The sequence below is a fragment of the Rhopilema esculentum genome, chromosome 20 (genome assembly GCF_057945365.1).
Source record: "Rhopilema esculentum isolate cy_ngs chromosome 20, ASM5794536v1, whole genome shotgun sequence".
Classification (NCBI taxonomy): Eukaryota; Metazoa; Cnidaria; class Scyphozoa; order Rhizostomeae; family Rhizostomatidae; genus Rhopilema; species Rhopilema esculentum.
Window position 1 is genome coordinate 9961764 of NC_142834.1, and position 23357 is coordinate 9985120.

Here is a 23357-nt window from a genome sequence, read left to right on the forward strand (position 1 = left end):
TATACTATGAATTCACCAGCTCATTCCCATTCCCACAGCAAGAATACTCAGTATCTAAACAAAGCACTTTTAAACAGATATTCTGAACAAGTCAAGTTAATACACCATTTCACCGCAATTCATTTAATACTAGACACTCTGCGCATAAAAACCTGTACTAAAGATTTCAAATCAGGCGAAAGATATTACATTTACAGCAACATGTAGGCTGTGAGGAACATTTAGGGAAGTTTGGTCGTAAAATAAATTGTCATTTTCTGTTGAGCTCAAAGAATTTCTAATCAAAAGATGCCAAGAATGAAGTTACTACAGCTTTCAGTTTCTCATCACTGGCCTGCGAGATATGTCCTTCTGTTTGGATAGCTTTCAGCAGCTCTTGCTGTGTTGAGCGAATGTGTTTCACAAAGGCACTTTCAAATGCAGTGATTCTTGCGGGTTCCAGTTTGTCCAAATATCCTCTTACACCAGCATAGATAACTGTGACTTGCTCAGCGATGTCCATTGGTACTAATGACACAAAGGATAATTGTTATAATATCTATTTATAAAAAAATCGCCGCAAAGTTGAAATGGTAGATATAAAAAACATATCATAGTAACCATTTCAGAACGAAGGATGCACATACCATATTGTCCTTGTTTCAATAATTCAGTAAGACGGACTCCTCTGTTCAGTAAAGATTGTGTTGCTGCATCCAAATCTGATCCAAATTGGGCAAATGCAGCTACTTCACGGTACTGGGCAAGCTCTAGCTTCATAGACCCTGCAACCTTTGGAAAAAGAATTTTAAAAAACAAGGTTAATTGCGTACAAAGCAAACAAATAAGCACAAGGCAGTATGATATAATTCAAGGGTTACCAAAGCAATTACTGCTTGCTATTTATGTTATGTGCCAAGTAACATACGGATTGACATGCTTTTGACTGATTGGCTGCTTAGACAAGCCATTCAATATGACAATGTTTCACAAGACAAAACGAGCTCATTATCAAAAGATATAGGTAAACAATTATATGTTAACGACTATGCAGCGAATCACTGTTGTTTTAGGATCATAAGGTTAATTTTCACAAATAATTTTCAATTTTTCCTTAAGGTTAAAGGCAATCTGTCACGGCGTTGATGATTATAAGAACAAAGGGATTCTTTATTGTTTTCAGTCCCCCTTTAATTCCTCGCAACGTAAAAAATATGGCGGAGCGCTGGAATCGTGTTTAGGCTATTGTTCCAGCTATTGTTCTCGTTAACCAATCCACAACGAGACTGTTTATTGGAATGAGGATATAGATAAATTTTTGTAAGCTAAAGTAAGTTATTAATGTTTAGATGAAAGCCTGGCAGACTTAATGTTTTTTTGCTTTGATATGAACGGCCTGGTACAATTCTACCCACCTATAGAAAATTCCCATAAGTTTTATACATGCATGCAAGTTTGATTCTAAATTCTTCTCTCAAATTGAAATAGGAAAGTACAATCAACATTTTTGACTTCAAAATGTACCTGTTTCATTGATTTGGTCTGAGCTGCAGATCCTACTCTGCTGACTGAAAGACCTACATTAATAGCAGGACGGATTCCTTTGTAGAACAACTCAGTTTCCAAAAAGATTTGACCGTCAGTGATTGAGATGACATTAGTTGGAATATATGCTGACACATCACCAGCCTAGAAAAACGGAATAAATATATTTAAATGTACACTTCCAAAAAGGGTATCTAATTGTATTATCTAATTGCACTATCTAATTGCACTATTCTACATCACCTCAATGTTACATGTCTATTGGTAAAGAACAACAAATAACAATACACTATGTCATACAAGTGGATTGCAATGGCATTGTATTAACCTGGGTTTCAATGACTGGCAAAGCAGTGAGAGATCCTCCTCCAAAGTTGTCATTCATTTTTGCAGCTCTCTCAAGCAAACGTGAATGGAGGTAAAAGACATCTCCTGGGTAGGCTTCACGGCCTGGAGGACGACGCAGCAACAAAGACATCTGTCTGTATGCAACAGCCTGCAAAGGAGTAAAATCCATACAAAAGCAGCCCTTACCAAGTCATGAAATTATTATGTTTAAGGTTACGGTAAACGTTTTCTGGATGAAAACATCCCTTTTTCGATTTTTTCACATTCAAGTAGCTGAACTTTTAAGGCACACAATGATAACAAATTTGAAACAAACAGAAATTTTGAAAATGGAACAAATCTCATGTAAACGAAGGTTTTCATAATTTCTTTATCAGAACTTTTATCTGAGGCCTGAAAATCTCTTGACCTATTAAGCCGATTATCGATGCTTTGCGGTCGCATGTCTCATTTACAATATCGCTTGACACATCCATGTTTCCAATGTACGGCCCTGTTTATTTAAACAGGCTTATTGATCTTGAAGCTTCAAGTGGCTTGACCAGGATTACACTTTGATTTACGAGTGTACCTTGCAAGCGAGATCAGTTAAATCCCGTTTATCGTAACCTTAAACAACATTCCAAGAACGTTTATCGTAACCTTAAACAACATTCCAATTGTGCTTGATCTTGCCTGTTGTGATATTGACTTGAGAGTCATTTTAATGATTGACTGGTACCATGCTGCAACTGTACTGTTGATGTGATTTGTGGTCCAGCAAAGATTTATTTTGAAAATCATTTTTACATTGAATAAGCTTTACTGCCCAAGATTCTGCTCAAACTTAGAGAAGCCAATCAATCAACTAAGAAAATGTAGAGCACAATTCAAATGCCTTGACAAAATAGTACAAAGTATACTTTTTCTGGATGCTTTTCTCAGAAAACAGTATCTAAATTAAATATTGTTTAAGTTGCACTTGGTTGAAAATAATTATGATGCATTAGTTAATTTATGATGCTACCTAAATATGTGAAGGGGCATATCAAGTATATCAATTTACACTGTATCAAGTGACAGGGATCAATTTACACTGTATCAAGTGACAGGGATCAATTTGAAATTTAAATAAATTTCATAAGATACCAACCTGTTTAGACAAATCATCATAGATAATCAGTGCATGCTTGCCATTGTCTCTAAAGTATTCACCCATGGCACAACCAGAGTATGGGGCAAGGTATTGCAAAGGAGCTGCATCAGAAGCTGTGGCACTGACAACTACTGTGTACTTCATAGCATCTGGAGAGACATTGGAAATTCATGACTCAGGCCCTTCATGTTCAAAAATTAACGTTGGCAACCAAAAACTAATGTGGCCATGCTAACTGGATTTTCTTTGGAACACTAAATTTTAGAAAACTTGTAAAATGAACTAAATACTGCATTGTATATATATAAATAATTATATTAATGAATCAAAATGAGCTGGAACAAAACCAGAGTAATAACAGCATCTTTGTTTTCGTTTTGACCAAAATGGTGTGTGCTGTAGCAATGGAAATGATCAGAAAACACAGACATACCAAAACAGAAAATAGAGTAATGAAAACAGGGATTTGATGACAAACTTTCCTTTTGGAAAAAGAGTTTTTGAAGTGGATTGGCATATCAGCATCCCATTAACCACACTTTTAAGAGAAATAATTATCGCTGGACCTGCAATTATTTGCTTTCAAAGGAAACACAGGGTATGCTGCTGTGTTTAGCAAATCCCCCACTAAAAGACCTGATGACTAGGTAGGCCTTTTCATGAAGAAATTTTCACAAGGGCGACAAACTGCCCATGTGGATCAGCTTACGAGGGCAACCCCCCGTCCAGCACTATTTGTCAAATGAGGATCTTCATGACCTGAAGGGGATGAAGGGTATTATCTAGCCATGACTGCCTAACCTTTGATTTTTAAATGCGGGATTACCTCCAATTTGTAGCCAAAATATTTGACGTATAACTTATAATGTCAACAATGAGAAAATGATACTTTGTTCTCATTAACAACTTGACCCTTTATTCAGGAATACTGTTACTTTTAGGGACAGACAAAAAGAAAACGATGCACAAGATAAGGATTTGTGGAATTCTTCACCTTTTGTCCTTTAAAACTTTTTGAATAAAGGTCCTATCAACAATTTTAAGGCACGGAACTTTGGCTCAAAAAGGACAGGAACGACAGATTTCTACCCATCTTGATGGCCCTTACTTTGATAGCACTCGTGTTCTATAAACGTTCAACTAAAAGGCCTCAAGGGAAATCATTAATGACTCCACGAGATATGAATTTAATAATAGCGACAACAGCAAAAGTGAAATTCATTGCTAACTTTTCAAGAAGTGCTCAACCTTTCTCTTGTGGGTGATACATGTTTTTGTGAGGGCGGTCAATAGCCCATGTCAATAATTTGGCGAGCGCGATGGCAAGGGTGATCGCCCACATGAAACGTAAAGGTCTGTTACTAGGTCATAATTTGAAATCAAGTTATAATTTAGCCAAACAAAAAAATAGATGGCAGTTGGTAAGCAACCAAAAACTGCATCTAATGCTATAAATACCTGCATCTGTAAGGCGCTTGACAAGCTGGGCCACTGTACTTCTTTTCTGGCCAATTGCAACATAAATACAGTAAAGTTTGGCCTCTGTATAAAAAGGAATGATTTCATTAAAAAAAAGTAAACATATAAATTAAAAAAAAGAAAATATATAGTTAATTTTAAAGGAATTAAGAAAGAAGGAATAAAAAGTAATGTAACTGTTTAAACACTAGAGATGCTTTCTGATAACAGTTTCTTATCAATTTCTGTCTGCAGCATAATTTACTGGTCCCTGCCTGAAGGCATTTGCAAACGCCTGCAGGCATGCAAACCAAATTGCTCAACAGAAGTTAGGACAAGGCTATTTTTGCATGTCAAAATCAAAATCCTTTTCTGGATTTAATACATATAACTACATATGCATTAGAAATTTTTCAAGACTTTCTTTTAAAGTTTTTTTACTGGCATTGTAGCTGATTTACTTCTCATTTTTGCTCACAAATTCCTATACCTCTGCCAGGGCAAATCAATTTTTACTGGAGGGTTTTATTTTAAAAAAATTGAGGGAAACCCAGCCAATGAAAGCAGAATAGTCTAATAACTGGTAAATTTCTGCAATTGTTTTTCACCATTTTATTTCTATATATTTTAATTCTTTGACACTGAAATGACTCTATTTAAAGCCCATATTCAAAGTCCTAGAAACATTGACAAATAATAGAAGTTTGAGCTTTTGGGCAAATACAGTGAAAGTTTAGGGTTTACTTTGTTTAAAGGGCCCTTTCTCTTTCAATTCTAACAAATTTTCAACCAATTACCAATTTTTCAAGCAAAGGTTCTGATTCAAATTGTCCCAACTCCTATAACATCGAACACAGCATACAAGAGAGAAAAACAAAAACTGCAGCATATGCGATACATTTAAATATATACATAGGACAGATTTTAAATTTTTTCCTTTTGGCATAGAAATGGCAATTTTGGCAATTAATGCTTAAAATTATTCCCTTTAAGAAACATACATGTAAACACAACCATTTTACTTTAATTAAAGAATTTACACTACAAAAACCTACTTTCATTTCCAGCTTCATTGAATCTCTTTTGGTTGATAATAGTGTCAATAGCAATGGCTGTCTTTCTACAAATAGACAAATTTCAGGTTATTGTGTAACAATAAAACCTAAATATGAAAATTGAAATTGATAACTGTTAAAATCAATTCAATCTCTTCCTTATTTGCTTGACCTGTCTTTAAGAGAAAACCTTTTGGATTCCCTGACAAAATAGGGCAAAAAAATAAAATTTTCAGAGACATGTCCTTACCCAGTCTGTCTGTCTCCAATAATCAACTCTCTCTGTCCTCTTCCAATTGGTACTAAGCTATCTACAGCCTTTATTCCTGTCAACATAGGTTCTTTTACAGATGTTCTTGGAATGATACCAGGGGCCTTCAACCCAACTCTAGCCCTGCTTGCAGAGTTGATTGGACCCTTTCCATCAATAGCATTACCCAAGGCATCAACAACCCTGCCCAATAGTTCTTCTCCAATTGGTACATCTACAATAGCTCCGGTTCTTTTCACAACATCACCTTCCTTGATGAGTTTGTCATTACCAAATACTACAACACCAACATTATCTGGCTCCAAGTTCAAGGCCATACCCTTGAAAAAATAAAAGAATTGAGTGACAGTTCAGACACATTCAAACACACTGAAACATTTCACTTTAGAATTATGTGAGGATCAGAAACAAATCAGAAAGCAAACAAATCACAAAGCAAAATTGGTTTATTACACTGATTTCAAGATTTATCACAGTCGTGATTCATCATGAAAGCCAAAGAGTAATCTATACATACACCTTGTAAAATTTTTATTTTCTCCAGAAAACTTGATAATTATATATTGTGCTTTTGTAGACAATTATAATAAAGTTAAATTCACACCAGAGGCAAAACATCAACTTCGCCAAACAGTGAGGCAGTGCCAAAAAATAAATTTAGAAATTTTTAACCTTGTACAGCCAGAGAGAAAAAATGTTTCTAATGTGAATTCATCTTTAGGAAGTAAAAGCCTGTATTAATGTAAGGCAAAACAAATACCAACCTTCAGACCACTTGAGAATTCTACCATTTCCTCTGCTTGGACATTTTTCAGACCATATACACGGGCAATACCATCACCAATGGACAATACTCTTCCAGTTTCTTCAAGCTCTGCCTTGCTAGAGGTTCCTAAAATTCTTTCTTCAAGGATGGATGCAACTTCAGCAGAGGCTAAAAAGCAACAACTTAAACATTGATATTTTTGCTTCTGCTTGTTCTGGATGATAAAAATTCTGTTTACCGACCTATGATATTGCTCTTATTCATTTAGGAAAAACTGTATGGACTTTGATGTGTAAAATAGGGCACTTCAAAGTTGCAACTTAGACTTAATGCAAATATCAGGCAACCAAAAGATATTTAATCAGACAACACATTCCTATGAAATGCATGTGAAATGGAAAGAATATTAAAACGAGGGAGACAGCTCTATGGTAATTTTTTAAGCAAATCATTGAAGAAATACATTGTATACAGGGTGCATCAGCTAGTTTACTTTGCAAGTATAAAGCAACACCATACAGGCAATTCGGCTTATGGGATCAAGTCATTTTTCTATGCTTCAAATTTACATATTTGATATGGCACTTTGCATAACACAGATAAGATATATTAAGGGGCTGCCTCTGTGCTTAGGACTTTGAGGTGGATAATTATCTAAAAAAGGTCTAGAGGTGTCCACTGCCAGATGCTATGTGCTACTTTAGAAATAGACTACTGCAAATAGCTAAATAATTTTACACTGTCTGATGTAGCATGTTATTTATCAACTATAATAATGACACTGAAACTGCATACCTCTTTGTGTTGGTGTGGTATGATAATGTTTTGTTGCTGCAATGGCAGCTGCTCCAAGACTTCCTTGAAGTCCCTTGAAAATATATTAATATAATTTAAAATATTAAGAACAGCAATAGACACTTAAATACTGAAAACATTTCTTTAAGTATCCAGCAACAACAAAATCAACTTGGTATAAAAAAGTACACAAAAAGTGTGTTATTGGCAGCATGAAAAACTTGCACACTTGATGCTACTGGTATAAAAATATAGCAAAAAGGTATTTCCAAGAATTTGTCTCTCTGCATGAAAGAAAATGCTCTAAAACCAATTGATGTATGCAAAAACAGCCACAAAAATTTATTTTTTCTAATTCAGCACCATTTAATTCAATGTCCCTATCATAACTGATAGGGAACCTAACAGATTTGAAAAAGATCAGCAACCTATGAAATGCCAGGCAAGCACGTTGCACAATAAAACAGTAGTGTCAACAGCTGGAAATAATATTTGCCATTTTGTTTCTTTTTCTTGTGATTATATATTCCTGTCCACTCAATGGCAAGCAGAACACACCCTTAATATAAAGAGGATGTGTGCAGACCATAGCATATATATAGAATGTGGCAACACAAACTACTTATATGACATTACAGTATATGTCGTCCCGAGCCGTTTATTGGAACTAGCCACAACTAATTCTCAAAGAAAAAGTCCACGTATCAAAAGAATGAGGTACACATCATTATTCAACGTTATTTCCAAACAGATGTCTTTCCGTTATTTCTCTTTGGACCCGAAAGCTAGGCCAGTTACGCGAGACTTGCGTGGAATTGCTCCCTGACCTGAATAAAATTGTCTTCGAAAAATGCATCTCTAATCATGATTAGCAGTAAATTGCAGGAAAAAGACAAACGTCTAATGTTCTTAAATACCTTTGGAACAGTTCGGACGGCAGTCCTTAAAAGGGAGGAGGCAACTCTTCGCGTCAACATCTTCAAATTCGTTCTTCAAGGCCTTCTTTGCAGAGAACTGCTCAAAGGAGACCAAAGCCGATAGGGCACACGGTTGAGGTCACGTGGTATTAGTGCGCGCGCAGGAAGAACCTGTTCGAAAATGAGACTGCGCTGTTTCGAAATGAGAATGGACAATTCTGGACAAATATGAATGCAAGGCAAAAAACATGACCACAAAATAAATTTTTTCTGCAAAAAATGTTCTTCCTTTAAAACGTTAACTCGCAATACATTACGAGCACTTGATGTAATATAATGCAAGAACAGGTATGTCATGATAGACCAAATGAAATATGAATGAATAAAGGTTTCAAGCAGGGCCATAAATCCCGGACCCCCAAAAATCTGGAGCAAAAACGATTTTTTTAGAAATTATCGTCGTTTTCTTTTAAAGAAAGGAACCCCCTGTAGCTGGGTTAGAACCAAACTAAGTTTTGCAACATACCTCAGCCACTATGTCATGGTGTCAAGCGCAAGTTCACTACTGTATATAAATGGCTGTTATTTATGTTTGCAGGGTGGTGTCAAGTCGGTGACGATGTTCATGGAGAGGATTAGCCCCAAATATCTTATGCACCGGTCACCCCTTGAAAAAATCTAAAAACATCTAAGAAAAGAATCGTTTAAGTCGCCATAAATCTCGACAACCCCACATTACACACATTTCATACATGCCTTTTTATAAAAATCAAATACAAACTTAAAACCTAGGTCCTAAAGTTCCTAATTTCTGAACCTCTATTAATCGAATTGCGGTACGAAGACCTCCATAATAGCTCCTTAATTTTAACTGCATATTTAGTGACATGATAATAGCATAGAAATTATGAGTTTTGCTTTTAACTGTAGCTAAGAACAAGGCTAAAAGACAAAGAGGGCAAAAAGTAAAAGTAATTTGCGTAAAAGTACCATGTCAATAAAGAAGTACTTTTGCATTTAACATAGAGAGAAGCAATGACTAAAATCTTTATTATTATCATAGAGAGATACAATGAATTTTGCCCAGCCTCGTTTTTTTAAGAAAAGTTTCATTTTGAGCCCGATATGTTCTTAGATACATCCTTATTTTTTCGAATCCGATATGGTTTAAAAAAAACGCTTGCTCTCTAATTGAAAACGCCTTTTCTTTTTTTCTCCAACGTCTGTCAATAGAGTTTAAGCATTTCCCCAACATCTGTCACTAGACTCTTCCCTTTCCTAATTTCTCCAAGAAGCAATAATCTGTGTTCTTCTGAGAAACGTCGATTTGTCTATCCTGAACGGTATAGTATTTTGTTAAACTTGGTCTGGGAGATGCTTTTATAGCTATTTAGAAGGTATGATTTCAAAAATATTCTTCCTCGTCGGCCCTCAATATGGTGGGTCCTCCTACGTCACTAAACGTGATTCTCAGCCCCCAGATTCAATTTCTTCAAGCTGTCTCTGAAAAATGTTATCAACTCAACTATGAAAAAGTCAACGTGCTAAGAATATATCTGTAAATACCTTATATAGAGCTGAAAAACCTTACTAAATTTAAAATCTTTTTTTGTTTATTAAGTCGTTTGCCCCTCGAACTGTTTCTATAACACCTACCATAAATTGCTTGGTGATGCAATGACCCACTGCACACTTTTTATTCATTCGCTCTGCTGACCCCACCCCCCTCCCCCAATTGACATGACAGGTTTACGGCCCTGTTTTCAAGGGCATTTAGATGAAAAGTACTAAAACAGGCCCTGCCTCCACTAAAACAGGCCCTGCCTCCTAGAGACCTAATAACCAGACAAGTCGGTCGTATCAAACTCTTTTCGAGCTTTCGGCGCCCTATACAAGCTTTGGCGCCCCTATGAAAAAGTCAGCTGGGGAAGCATAAACACTATTTAGATAAAGTTACTTTCTTAAGAACAAATGGCGTGCAACTTCAAAATGAGGGGCAATTATTTTGATGGCTATAAAAAAATCCGGGTGTTGCTGGCGGGTCTTGACTTTTCTGATCTGGTCTGGAGCATTAAACGATGCTTTTGCTGGCAGCTTGCTTACAGTTTCATCGTGTTCGGAATGCTTCCATTTAATGTTTTCAAAAAGGCCAGAGAGGGAGTTAACAACTAAAATCTAGAAAACAAGATACTTAAAAGGATAGTTCCAGCTGGAAAAATTGGCTTAAGTCTTGGAATATTCAAGGCGGCAGAAAAGTTAAAACCTCAAAAGCTATTTATTTACCCTACAAACATTGAAGTGGTGCAAAATCAAAAAATATAAACCGTTTTAATTCTCAAAAAATGAACTAAAATAGTGTTGTTGAATTTTGGTGCTTTTTGGTCAGGGTATTTTCATACTTCAGAAAAAGACAAAGAAACAGTTGAACCAAAGCAGAAAACTGGTGCTGCAACAGTGTTTGTGTAGAAAGCATATTAAAAACAGAATACAATTTTGACCTACAAAATATTGCGTACATCTTGTGTCAAGTTGTTGCATAACAGATCTCACCGACATAAACGAATATGATTGGTTGGGATTAAACGTTAAGTTTTACCTAAGATAATAAATTAATGTAAAGACAAAGTGGAAGTGGCATTGTCCCTTTCAATAAATTAGTCATCAATCGTAAGAGCCTTTCCAAGCACAGCTACAACGTGTCCCTACAAAATGCTACGACATGAGTTCCAACTCTTCCTTCTGGGAAATGTGTATGGAAGTACCTGATACACTAGAGGGGAAAAAATTAAGAAACATCCATCAAAACTTGTTGACAACGGATTTGAACTTTCAAGAAAAAAACTGACACAGAAAAGTCGCCATAAAATAGTATAAAACGGTCAGATATTGAAGCTTTCTTGTTTTCTAAAATTGGACTTGCTGGTTCGAGGGTTTTGGAGTACTTATTGGTATAAAACTACTGTAGAGGAGCACTGGTGAGTAAAAAAGGTAGAATTTTCCCCAACTAACACGTTGATTTCAAGTAGAAGGTCCACCCCTGTCGTAAGAAGGTCCAACGTGAGTTTACATACCAAAGAAATAATCCTATTTTGTACATGGGTACTTTCCCTCCTGGATTTTTCTACTGAAAAATTTTGGTTACTTGATGATCAACTACGCTCCCGGACAGACGATGTTTGATTTTGCACCCCCTCCCCAAATGCTCTGATTTTGAAAGGGTAGAGTGTGTGGATGTTGCACTTACAATACAGTCATGCTATCGGAAACATGTTTAGGGGTTTGTCTCCACAGATCTGTCCAAGATTGTAGTTTACTTGATTTCTTGGCAGGTTTCAGAGGTACTGAGGCAATTTTCACAACATTGCTGAAAATTTGGAACGATTCTCGTGGACGTTCTCCCCCCGTCACAACATCATATTGCAGAAACGTTTTTCTTTATATCTACTTTACCTCAAAAAAGCTGTTTCTGTTCAGGAATGATGTAACACCACTGTCCTAGTACGAGAAAATAGTAATGGCATACAACTATACACCTTCCATAAAAACAAAGAGCCGGAGAGACAAAACGGCCCTAAATTATAACATATGAAAGATTCCGCTGTTCAAAACTTTTCAGATTGTAATCAAGAGAGAAGGAGAGAGAAGGAGAGAGAAGGAGAGAGAAGGAGAGAGAAGGAGAGAGAAGGAGAGAGAAGGAGAGAGAAGGAGAGAGAAGGAGAGAGAAGGAGAGAGAAGGAGAGAGAAGGAGAGAGAAGGAGAGAAGGGGGGGAGGGGGGAGAGAGAGAGAGAGAGAGGGGGGGATGAGAATTACAAATGTGGACTGTAATTAGTCTTGCCTAGACAGGTAATTGATTTCAAATACGTCCAAACATTACAGCTATGATAAATAGGATTGAAAAACTTTTCTTTACCTTAAGCAACACGTTGAACAAAATAACATGTGTAGGAAAAGGATTCTTTGTCCCATCATATTGTGAATGTAGCCATGCAGTGGAATTTTGATAAAACGAATCTGCTTCTTCAACATAATTCGGTTCGGTGCTTGGGTGGCATTCAAGAAATCTCATTTTAACATTAATGTGAAGATGGCTGGAATGCAATAAAATATATAAGCGTAATGAATGCCTAATGTCTGATAAAGAGCAAAGGAGCTTCATTGTCATTAGCAGACAGGGCAGCGCTAGAAAGAATCGGGAGTCAGTTAATAACGACAATGTAAACATCACTTGGAGAATATAGAGTTATAGTCAGCGCGATGAGTGTTTTCAGAACAGGATTTGTAAAAATATGACGTAAAATACCCAGAACAATTCAAATTTAACAGAAAAAAGCAGGCTATAAAAGGCAATAGCTTATGCAAATCTAAGATTAACCGATACGATTCCTCACTTCAATTCTCACAGCTTAATAAAAGCGGATTCACGCAAGTTTAAATTCCTCCAGACTGAAAGCCGCAATAAATAAGAGCCTGCTCATCAGATCAGAGAAAAATTGTTTTGAATTAAGTAACTAAAGCAATCTATGAGATACGAATTTGAATTCCGTTAATGATGCCCAACTAGGGAAGAATTACCTGTAATAAGGAGTAGAGTGGCAAGGCATTAAGAACAAAACTGCACTATCCGCTGTCTTTTCTTTCAAGTCAGATCTCAAGAAACGCATTACATCAAGAGTACCTCGCTGGTGTACAAGTCCAAAATACAAGGCCACGAAGAGATTCAAAATACCAAGGAACACAAGAACAACCATGCTTTTCTTCCTAACAATTATAAAATCTTGATTTTCGTCTTCTGGTGAAGGTTTATCCTCACCGTGTTCACTACGTCTTTGTCCAACAAAATCACAGAACCATTTTGAAGCAATGCAATGGACGAATGGAATGCATGGTAACAGGAAACGAAACTCTTTGTGACTAACAAAGCTGCAATTAGAAGAGTATCTTAAATTGTTGCATTTGAAAATGCTAATAAAACAGATGTTTAAGGTTTTTTAATAATAATCAGAAAATTGTTAGATAAGTTAAAATGAATTCCTAATCAATGGATGTGACTGGAGTGGAAGTTAAGGAGAAATCATTTAATTACACGATATGTTATAGCATTTGAAGCAATTTATAAGTGTATACAAATTAGAAACATTTACTTTACCTCAGACCAGCTATATACAGTAGTGTTAGACACCAAAGTGCAAGTTCATTCCTCCTAACTTCACTTTTGAAAACAGTAAACACCACCAGAGGTAAATTTGTAAACAAAACAACTGGTAGACCTTGCGTAAAGTACCAATGCCATGAATGACTGCCATAAAAGCTGCTCATACCTTGTAGCACATTAAAGCGAAAAAAGTTCCAATGCACAAATATCAAATTTCCATAGAAGATGGAGTCCACCAAAGTAGAAACAAACAATATAACAAGACCTGTTATGGCCCCAGTTCTAATGAGGCCAAGGGATCTTTTATGAATAAAATCATGAAATACTTCACAGAGAATTACTGGCAACCAAATAAGTGCAGCTGATGGTCTAACAACACAGGAGAGTCCACAAAAAGACAGGCCACATATTAATGATAAACCTGAATGTCCACTGATTTCCCTGGATTCATCTGTTTTCTGAAAAATGTGCCAGTTGTAAATGCCTATGCCTACAATAACCAAAGTCATTTCAGTAGTGTTTGTCAGTGTTCTGGATCCATTATAGAAAATGAACCATGATGAAAGTTGTAGAATAAATGCATAAAATGCTCTTTGATTTCCATAAACTCTCTTCACAAATATATACAAGAAGTAATCACCAGCAGAACTTGAAAGTGCTTGTAAAACTCTAGGAAGTGTCACAAGAAAATACACAGTATCCAAATTCAGAATTTTTAAAAGTAAATATGTCAGTGCAAAAAGGCTTGGGTAGCAATAGTTTCGAATACCCTTGGACCACTCCCATGTTTTGTACCCATAACCAAAAACATTGAGGTGTGCAATCTCCAAGCTTTGCCAGTATTCATCTGGTACAAAATAGCTTTGTACCAATATAACAGATGCTAGTCTAAGGCAAAGTGAATATTTGAGTATATATTTTCCATTGCTTGGCACTTTGAAGTAAGTGGATTCATTCTTCCCCTGAGGTAAGATGTCTGTCTCTTTCTCCTTTGATAAATGATTGCCTTTGCTTTTTCTGAACTTTATGTGCATAGTAGTATATGCAAAAAGGAACTGTTACAATCAGGAACTTTGGAAACATGAAATACCTAAAAAACAGAAGCAATTTCTTAGAGTTGACTAAATGAGGTTTAAGGTATGGTCAAATGTTAAACCTGAACTCTTTTAGCACAATTGTACATGCAAAAAGTGTCTTTCTTCTAGTAAACATATGCTGGCAAAACCTAACTTACTAATACAAATGAAAGAAAGAAAGAAAGAAAGAAAGAAAGAAAGAAAGAAAGAAAGGAAGAAAGAAAGAAAGAAAGAAAGAAAGAAAAATGGAAATGAAAGAAATGTTGCTCCTCTTGCTAATCAATGCTACTGTCATGCAAACAGCATGATAAAAAAGTGTCTTTTTTTAGTAAACATATGCTGGCAAAACCCAACTTACTAATACAAATGAAAGAAAGAAAGAAAAAAAGAAAGAAAGAAAGAAAGAAAGAAAGAAAGAAAGAAAGAAAGAAAGAAAGAAAGAAAGAAAGAAAGAAAAATGGAAATGAAAGAAATGTTGCTCCTCTTGATAATAAATGCTACTGTCATGCAAACAGCATGATAAAAAAGTGTCTTTTTTTAGTAAACATATGCTGGCAAAACCCAACTTACTAATACAAATGAAAGAAAGAAAGAAAGAAAGAAAGAAAGAAAGAAAGAAAGAAAGAAAGAAAGAAAGAAAGAAAGAAAGAAAGAAAAATGGAAATGAAAGGAATGTTGCTCCTCTTGATAATCAATGCTACTGTCATGCAAACAGCATGATAAAAAGAAAGATAAATTACCTGGTTTGCATCTGTGCTTTTTGAATTCAATATTTTCTGAATAAATAAGAAGAAATGCAAAAACATGTGAAAAGGGGTAAAACATCAAAAGTAGGAGCACTTTTTAAATATATAAGATAAATACGATAAATAGCATAAAGATAAAACATATTGTAGATTTTTTGTACTGCATTGCCAAGTTGTTAACCTTTGGTGTAGGCCAATAAGTTATATTGAACATTTCATTCAAGATCCAGCACAATTAACTATTCTGCATTCTACTACAGCAAAATATGGCTTTTAAATCATATTTTTCTATTATTCTTCCCACTGATCTTGTGCCTTGTGGACACATTTATTGTGGGTATTATAAGGCACTGGCAGTTATTAGGGGGCAAGGGGCAGTTGCCCTACTTGGAAGCCAAAAGTTAACAAAATTACCCTAAAATCAGTATTATTTGGCATTTGTTACTTTGGCCTTTTTAAAAATTTCTAACATTAAAACTTCAATAATTTGGAGCCTTGTTTCCAGTTAGTTGCCAAGCAATGTACAACTAGACTCGAGAACTAGACTCGATTGCAAAGGCTTATATTGAAATAATTCAACTTACAACTGAAGTAAGGGATGACTCATTAAGTATTTGTAAAATTGCTCCTTAATGTTAAAAGGCTTGTACTGATTCCTTGAAACCCTGACTCTGCTTGTTATTTGGTATGATGTTATTCAGTTGATGTTTTTCAAATAAAGATATTCTCAGAAAAAATTGCTCAGAAACAGGTTACAAACCAGTTTAAAAATTTAAAATTTGATATCATGTATTAAAATGGCTTCAAAATTTCCAAATAAAATTCATTTTTAAGGCCCTTTTGAGGTCCCCTAGACCTAAGATCTTGGGGGAATATGCATCATATCACACTCTTTGCGATCCAGCTTGAGATCGCACTTATCACAAGTGCTCTCTTGCACTCCCCAGGTAATATCTTGTGCACCCCTGATACTTCATCAAAAGCTGACATGAAATCCAGACTGACCTACAGGCCAACTAATACAAAGCAAAATTTTATTAGACGATAAACTAAATATTCAATAGCCTTTAGTGGGTGATAAACAGGGGCAGACACTTGGTCAAATATTGAGGAAGGCAAGTCTATTGCTTTGATAAGATGATGTCAGATTTTCCCTAGAACAAAAGACCATTGTCTTCCAAAGTATTGGGGAGGCAACCACTCCCTCGCCCCCAGGTGTCCCCCACTGATAATCATCCATCTTTGATAAACCTTGAAAAGGGCAACCTTGATTATATTCAAGATTGATGGATATTGGATAAAAGCTTATGTTTGAACCAAATATAAGAATGGGAGTCATTTGTCCCTGCAGCTGTTCTGTTTGTCAAATTTATTTTTAAAAATTCTTTCTTTTAGGCTTGGAATGGGTAGTTAAGAGTATGCTGGTTTCATAGAATATGACAAATGGGATGCTGTAGTGCATACAAACACAGTTTCAGCCGTAAGGGTAGTTACTATGACATTAGGGGGAGGGGGTAAAAAAATTTACTAACAAATAGAAATGACTATATTATCAAAAATAACGTAAAGAGGTAATTTGCACAAACATGTACAAACCAACACATTTATGGGAGAGAGGGTTAAGAGGCAACATGTGCACATTTTAAATCAATGTTTACACCTCGATCAAAAAATAATCCCACTCACTTTTTTTAAACCCCTCCTTGGGATCTTGTAAAAATATCTTTGCAAAAACTTTGGGTGTTACTAGAATTGTCCCTCTTTCCTAAATACTCCAGCCTTCCTAAACAAGAACTCAGTGGTAGAGAAGGCGGTCGAAAACTATATCATTTGAGCACTCAGCCTCATTCTCAAAACGTTGTCAGGAAAAGCTGCCTTCAGGGATGTTGTTTAATAATTCAGGGCAGTCATAGTTATTATTTTGGCGGGAAACCTTGTTTTGATGTTTTGGTAGGATAGGGACAAAAGTCGAATTGTGGTCAGATAAAAAAGAACAAGGGATGCCTACCGTTAGAGTTCGTCATAAAACTAGGGTGGTGCTAAAGTGGCGTGTGTGTGTGGATGGGGAGGGGGTGGTTGGGTTTGACAACTTCCCATGTGTCTTGATTGAGCTTTTTACTCGATTGATACTACGCGGCAACCTGCTACACCCCCTCAAGAGAAATTTTTCCAGCACCGCCTCTGGACAAGTCTCCCGCTCTTTGAGTGTTTCACTCATTAAGTTTATATCCCTTTTTGAGCTCGTTAACGGTAGCAGAAGTGTATTTCTAGGGAGAATGGGGGTTAGGGGGCTGAGCCGCCTTGTTAATGCCAAAATTGGTAAATTTCTACTTCGCTATTGTTTTTCGCAACATTTTCTGCAAGAGCCCCCTTGTTATTTTGGTAGCACTACACGATAGTGATGTTCAAACCCTTAACCCAACCAAACTCTATATCAATGACATTGAATTCAACTATGAAGTTTTCTGAAGACAACTGACATGCAGGAGCTATGAAAGTTTAAGGGGCTCTTACGCAAAATGCTTCAAAAAATGGCAAAAGTAGAAATTGGCTACTTTTTAGAAGGGGCAGGGGCTTAGCCCCTGACTCAGACAAGTACTACCCTTGTAAGTTATTAACTTTGATCATAATTCTTATCAGTAAAATCATAGCCTTTCGGAAGGGAAATTGAATGAGAAGGCAAGCCTTTCTTTTTATAAAGAGATATACAATAGCCTATTGTTTAAAATAATAGAAAGTTATTGGGGCTGGAGAGGCAATTGCCCCCTAGTTTGTATGTTAAAAAAGACCCTGGATATAGTTGTTCTAGAACTGTGTTCAAGGTTTGAACACTGCATTGTCACGCCCTCAAGGGTAGTCGTTACTCTTTTGGCGAGCAGATAACCACAGTAAGTACTATAGACTGAGTGTCGCGACTTGACTCATATGCCTTACTGAATTAATGCGGTAGCTAAAACGAGAATACATACTTCTTAGGATACAGGCTACGTATACAAAACGATACAAAACGATACAGCGACAAAGGATAATGCTAACGTACGGCCAAGGACATAAATTGACAGATACCTTTGTGGGAGGAGGGGGGAGGGGATGAAGGGCTCAAAATTTCCGACTGACAAAGGTCAATTCTAATTTTGTATGAGGGCCTAAACTTTAATAGTTTTTTAGCAACAGAACCTTATAAATTGTCTCGTAAATTATTCAGCTGTATGATAAAGTTGCTAGATTTCGTAAATTTGGAAGATCGAGCATAAAGACTGTTAGTTTAATTAGTGCATCAAAACATACGTAGTCCAACAATCAGGTGTTAATTTTTCTCCTTCTACGACTTGCCCACTGCTCCACTATCATATCTAAATTTACGTTGTCCAAAATGTCCTTCTCGCAAGTAAAAATCATGAGGTCGTTTAGTCTTTTACAGAGGCGGCGCCAAGAAATTCGAAGTGAGGGGGTGGGGCTCCAGTTGATAGAATTATTAGACTAAAGAACCATCTTTTGAAAAACGCACTAAAACGATATTTTATGCCTATCATTTTATTGGGCACTCATTATGCTAGCGGTACGTTTGAAGGGGCCGGCGGGAGGTTTGCGGAGGCTTTAAGGATATTCGAAAGAAGTGGCTTCCCTGCGAGCGAAGCGATCAGAAAATTTTCACGACCACGCTTTTTAGATTAGCTTAAATACATTTCAGAATATTTCTTGCAGGTATTTTATTGCAATCGTTTTAAACACTTTGTTATTTTTAAGGCATGCTCTTATTACGTTTGATTAATTCCAGTCTTAAAATTGAATTCATTACTTTATGAGGCCCCATAGACCTCGGCATACTCCTTGGAAAGTAAGCAACTAAAGGATTTGTCGGATTATTCGTTTCTTTTTCTTTTTTCCTTTACTCTTTTTATTTGCTTAAAAATACATTTTTGCAAAAAAATTGGGGGGGGGGGGCTGAAGCCCCCAGCTCTCCACCTGGCGCCGCCTGTGTTTCATCGGACATCTCAACGGAGAAAGTCATGGGAAATGTGCTGCGCTTCTTGAAGCATTACTGTTAAATAATAACTTATCTTGTTAATCTATTTCATAGTAATTATCATCTTCTTTTAATAAGTGGAAAGAAGCAAGTTCTTCTAAAAGGGGCGTTTTCCAGCGTTTCAAAGAGTGTGGCCTCACAAAATTTTTGGTCACACCCTTCTCAGCCCACCCACTTTTAGACTGGTGCGCGGTGCCTGGAGATATCTCTGTGGTGGTCGGGTACGACCATACCAAGGTGGCAACATTTACTATGACCACAAAGGCAATCAATGAGCTTCAGTTTATTGACTAAGAGGTATGTCACAACATTCTCCAAATGTATCCTGACTTTGGTTGCACTTTTGACAAAACTGGGTTAGCATCTTCTTTTTTGAAAACCTCTTTTCGTATTTTCTCACATTCTCTATGGAAAAATTCACCACAGCCACTGCATTGTGTCATATGCCTGTCAATAAAATATTTCTCCTTCTTAAATTTGTTTCTTGCTATATGACAAAATCAGAAAACGTGTAAATGTTCTAGTTATGTAGATAGGATCACAATCTTGCTAAGAGTTCATTATTTGTCATTTCATTTGAATTATCAATAAAGGAAGCTGTTGACAAATAATTTCTAATACCTCTCTACTTTTGTACCATCACTAGGAAACCAAGGAAGACGCCAAGTGCAAGAAAAGTCAATTTCAATGATTTTATCTGCATTCTGCTTTGCTTTTTCACCGGTGATTGGAAACAAATCCAGTTGATCTGCTTCCAGTGCACACAGAATATGATGTCGCATCACCATTTGGTTGAAGTTTACACAGGATGGATATTCTTTGTGAACTATGATGTAGTGAGCAAAGGCAATAGCAAAGAGACCACAGTCGATTGAACACTTTTGTTGTTGAACTGGGATGACCTTTATTGTGAGAGTGTTCTTCTCATGGCATACTAAAGAGCATATCTGTCAAAGCAAATTTTGTTTTATCTTTCCATTAAAAAGACTATCCATATAAATGACTTCTCCAGGTTTGCATTGGAAAGTGCAGTATTCGGGCAAATGGCTTTTCCTTGTAGACCTTGAATTTTAAAAGGATACCACATAAAGGATCCTGCAGGCCAGTGTTTCCTGGATATTGGTCCTTAATGATTTTCTGCAGAACTGCAATCAAGTTCCCTGTAAACATTTTTTATGGCCAATGTTCCTTAAATCTCTTCCATTAATGTGGTTCTTATGGATTCATGAAAAGATTTCATCAACATTGAATTTTGTAACCTTTCTTGGCAAGCTTTCCTCATTTCCTGGACAAAACCTGGTCCTTTACAATATTTTCTCTAGCTCTTTGATGGCCAGATTCTGTTTCTCTTCAATGGACTACAATTGGCATCCTTTATCTCCAGAGGGCAAAGACTTTTCTTCAGACAATGATCCATTTTCGGTCTCAATATCTCCATGGTTGCCCTCCTCACGAACATTGATTTCCATTGCTCGCATAAACTTTTTTTCTGCTCACCTACTCTCCCACCAAATTTTACTTGCGCTTCCTGTGAGGAAGTGGAATGAACAGTTCACTCTTTATCTTTATCATTGCCTTTGTTGTTTTCACTCTTCTCAAAGGAATGCCACATTCTCAGGGCACAGAATCAAAGAGTGCAGCCTGCAGTGCGGCGAGGTGCTCTCTCAATTCTTTCATCAAATTATGATTGTCTTCTAGCAGGTAGTTCTTCTTATTTCATCTAAGAGTTCTCTGCAGGCATGAACATTATTTCTGGAAGTCTTGAATTCCTTCCAAAACATTTTGTAAGATCATCAACTGTTCCCACTGTCTCATGTTGATCTACTGCATCATGTGCTTCATCATTATGATCTGCTTTATCATTCTGATCTGCTTTCTAGTCCATACGCTGAGACCCATACTCTCACTGGGAACAATAAACCTGCCATGATCTGTCATAATAACATTGGCAATGTCAATACAATCTGCTCGGGAAATTTGCTCAAGGCTATGTATTGTCATATCCTTTGGACGATTTCTTAAGAAGCTTGGAATATTTTCTCCAAAACTTCGAGAACTTGACTTTGCCTTTAGACTTGTTTCAAAATATCTAGAAAAGTAGAGTTGTGTAAGCTTTGTGTTTTTTTGGGAGGAAAACTACCTAAATAAGCATCAATAGCATTACTGATATAGGTTTTAAATGCACTGCAGAGTTATGTGGAGCAGATAAATTTGCAGGTGTTATATCCTGGAGCAAAATCCCCTCATTCATTAAAAAAATCTTCTTCAACCGTGACTTTCCTTCATAAGCTTCAGTATTCCCAACCAGATAATGATCTAATTTCTTCTGACGTTGGCATCTCCATCGTATAAACTACATCAGATGAACACACAGTAAAACAGCATAAAGAAGGTTAATACTGACAAATGATTACACAAAAAACACGGGCGTGGACCCAAACGTAAATTCCATTATATTCAAGTTAGATAATATAAGATGCTTCATTTATTTAGGCCTTTATTTTCTATTTAGGGTATCAATGTGTTTGGAGCCATGACATTTTGTCATTTTGCACTTTTACAATAAGACTGTCTGTCTTTTTTACAATTAAACTTGATAGTTGCAACTTTTTCCGCAGTCTACGTCTTCCCTACGTTATGTGAGTACCGAATAAATACTTACAACGAAAAACAGTCTGATGAATGGTCGTGTTGACTTATCAGCTCGAACATGGTAGCCTCAGACTCGATAAAAACCTCGAAGTAGCTTAACTCTTGACAATAATAAAATATATTTTATTGCGGTACAGAACTTGAAAATCGCTTTGTATGTATTTAAATGGCTTTGAAAATGTATTTTATAAAACCCCCATATAATCACATTTTTCGTGTGAATTTTTTTCAGCAAACTTCAAGACTTCTAGATCATTCAGGAAATTTTTAGTAAAATTTTATTTACTTCCATTCCAAAGCTGCACTTTGCCATAAACGCCATAAAGTGAAACTTTTGAGTGGAAAAACAGAATTTTGACTAATTTTTCTACTGCAGTTTCTTATAGATTGAGATGTCAAGGGAGAAACTATTAGTTCGTAAACATAGACAGTATGCGATCACTGTAGTTACTATAGTTCACCTAAACGCGGCAGTATAAGCATAGAATAAGCTCAAACGTAATGTTTTGAATTTCAGATATTTATTAAGCATGTAAATTATTTCATACGAGCTGTGCATTTTGGCAATGAAGTTGTTGTGTTACAAGCAAAACTTCTCACTAGAAAAATAATGGGGCATGGTTTGCCCACCGACCGTTTTTACGACGAGCCTCCACTGACTTTGTGAAAGACGTACAGGCCGTGAAGCTACTTCTATCTACTACTGATCAAGTAATCAAGGTGGTGTCAGCTTTTTCTGATAAATAGTACACACACATTTATGGTATAAAAAAGAAGGAAAAGAAAAATTCTGGAACACGTTTGAAAGAGTTGACTCAGCTCTGCTATACGGCTATTTTGGTACTACTATGGCACTGCGGTAAATAACGGGTACCAGGGCAGGCATGAGGGAAAAGGTCTTAGAAGTGCAGGTCGAGTAATAGCGACACTTGTTTCAAAAAGGAAAATGAGCAGGTAGACTGCCAAAATGTTCGAAAAAAATTAGGACAAATGTCAAGGATCTATCCCTGATCAGAACTTAACCACACAAAATTGTATTGTCGTTATTATTTGGGTGAATTGAGTAAAAACAGAAATTTTGAGAGAAGTGAGAAGATAAAGTTTGGAATTGCAGAGGAGAAAAAAGTTTCTCAACTTTTACTTTTACTTAACTTTTGTTTAGTGAAGTTAAGCGACGTTTAGCGAAGGTGGCAAAACGTAACTGAACTTTTCATTAAACTTCACTCAACCTCTTTTGAACTGTGAGCTGTGTAGGGCGATTTGGGGTTGTAGGGGATCTCGCATAGAAATTTTTCCGTTTGTTTTGTTGTATGTTAGCATAAAAGATTTATGTACAAGAAGTGGGTAAAAATAAGAATTGGATGAAGCAACAGGAGAAAAAAGACTTTTTTGTACATCGATAACAAAGTTGACTGTTGAAGAAGAGCGTACAAC

At 36.3% G+C, this 23357-nt stretch overlaps 2 protein-coding genes across 4 annotated transcripts; both read right to left on the reverse strand.

Moving 5' to 3' along the window:
* Positions 1–67: 67 nt before the first annotated feature.
* On the reverse strand, positions 68–8427 carry LOC135687323 (ATP synthase F(1) complex subunit alpha, mitochondrial). The gene is made up of 11 exons (XM_065203857.2): positions 8270–8427; positions 7353–7425; positions 6556–6725; positions 5771–6111; positions 5521–5585; positions 4466–4549; positions 3005–3156; positions 1853–2020; positions 1504–1668; positions 627–771; positions 68–507 (listed from the first exon to the last, which is right to left on the reverse strand). The coding sequence occupies exons 1-11, from the start codon at positions 8327–8329 to the stop codon at positions 278–280; spliced, it is 1653 nt and encodes a 550-aa protein (XP_065059929.1). The 5' UTR covers positions 8330–8427; the 3' UTR covers positions 68–277.
* Positions 8428–8557: 130 nt separating this feature from the next.
* On the reverse strand, positions 8558–22189 carry LOC135687322 (GPI alpha-1,2-mannosyltransferase 3). Of its 3 annotated transcripts, XM_065203856.2 has the most exons (8): positions 21934–22189; positions 19893–21360; positions 15239–15274; positions 13417–14512; positions 12843–13190; positions 12181–12358; positions 11720–11764; positions 8558–11039 (listed from the first exon to the last, which is right to left on the reverse strand). In XM_065203856.2, exons 4-8 carry the CDS (start codon positions 14454–14456, stop codon positions 10959–10961), a joined length of 1692 nt encoding a protein of 563 aa, XP_065059928.2. In that variant the 5' UTR covers positions 14457–14512; positions 15239–15274; positions 19893–21360; positions 21934–22189; the 3' UTR covers positions 8558–10958. The 3 variants fall into 3 exon arrangements, with proteins under 3 accessions (XP_065059928.2, XP_088970750.1, XP_065059927.2); XM_089114624.1 differs by having other exon boundaries at positions 19893–22189; XM_065203855.2 differs by lacking the exons at positions 19893–21360; positions 21934–22189 and adding an exon at positions 16931–17631.
* Positions 22190–23357: the final 1168 nt, after the last annotated feature.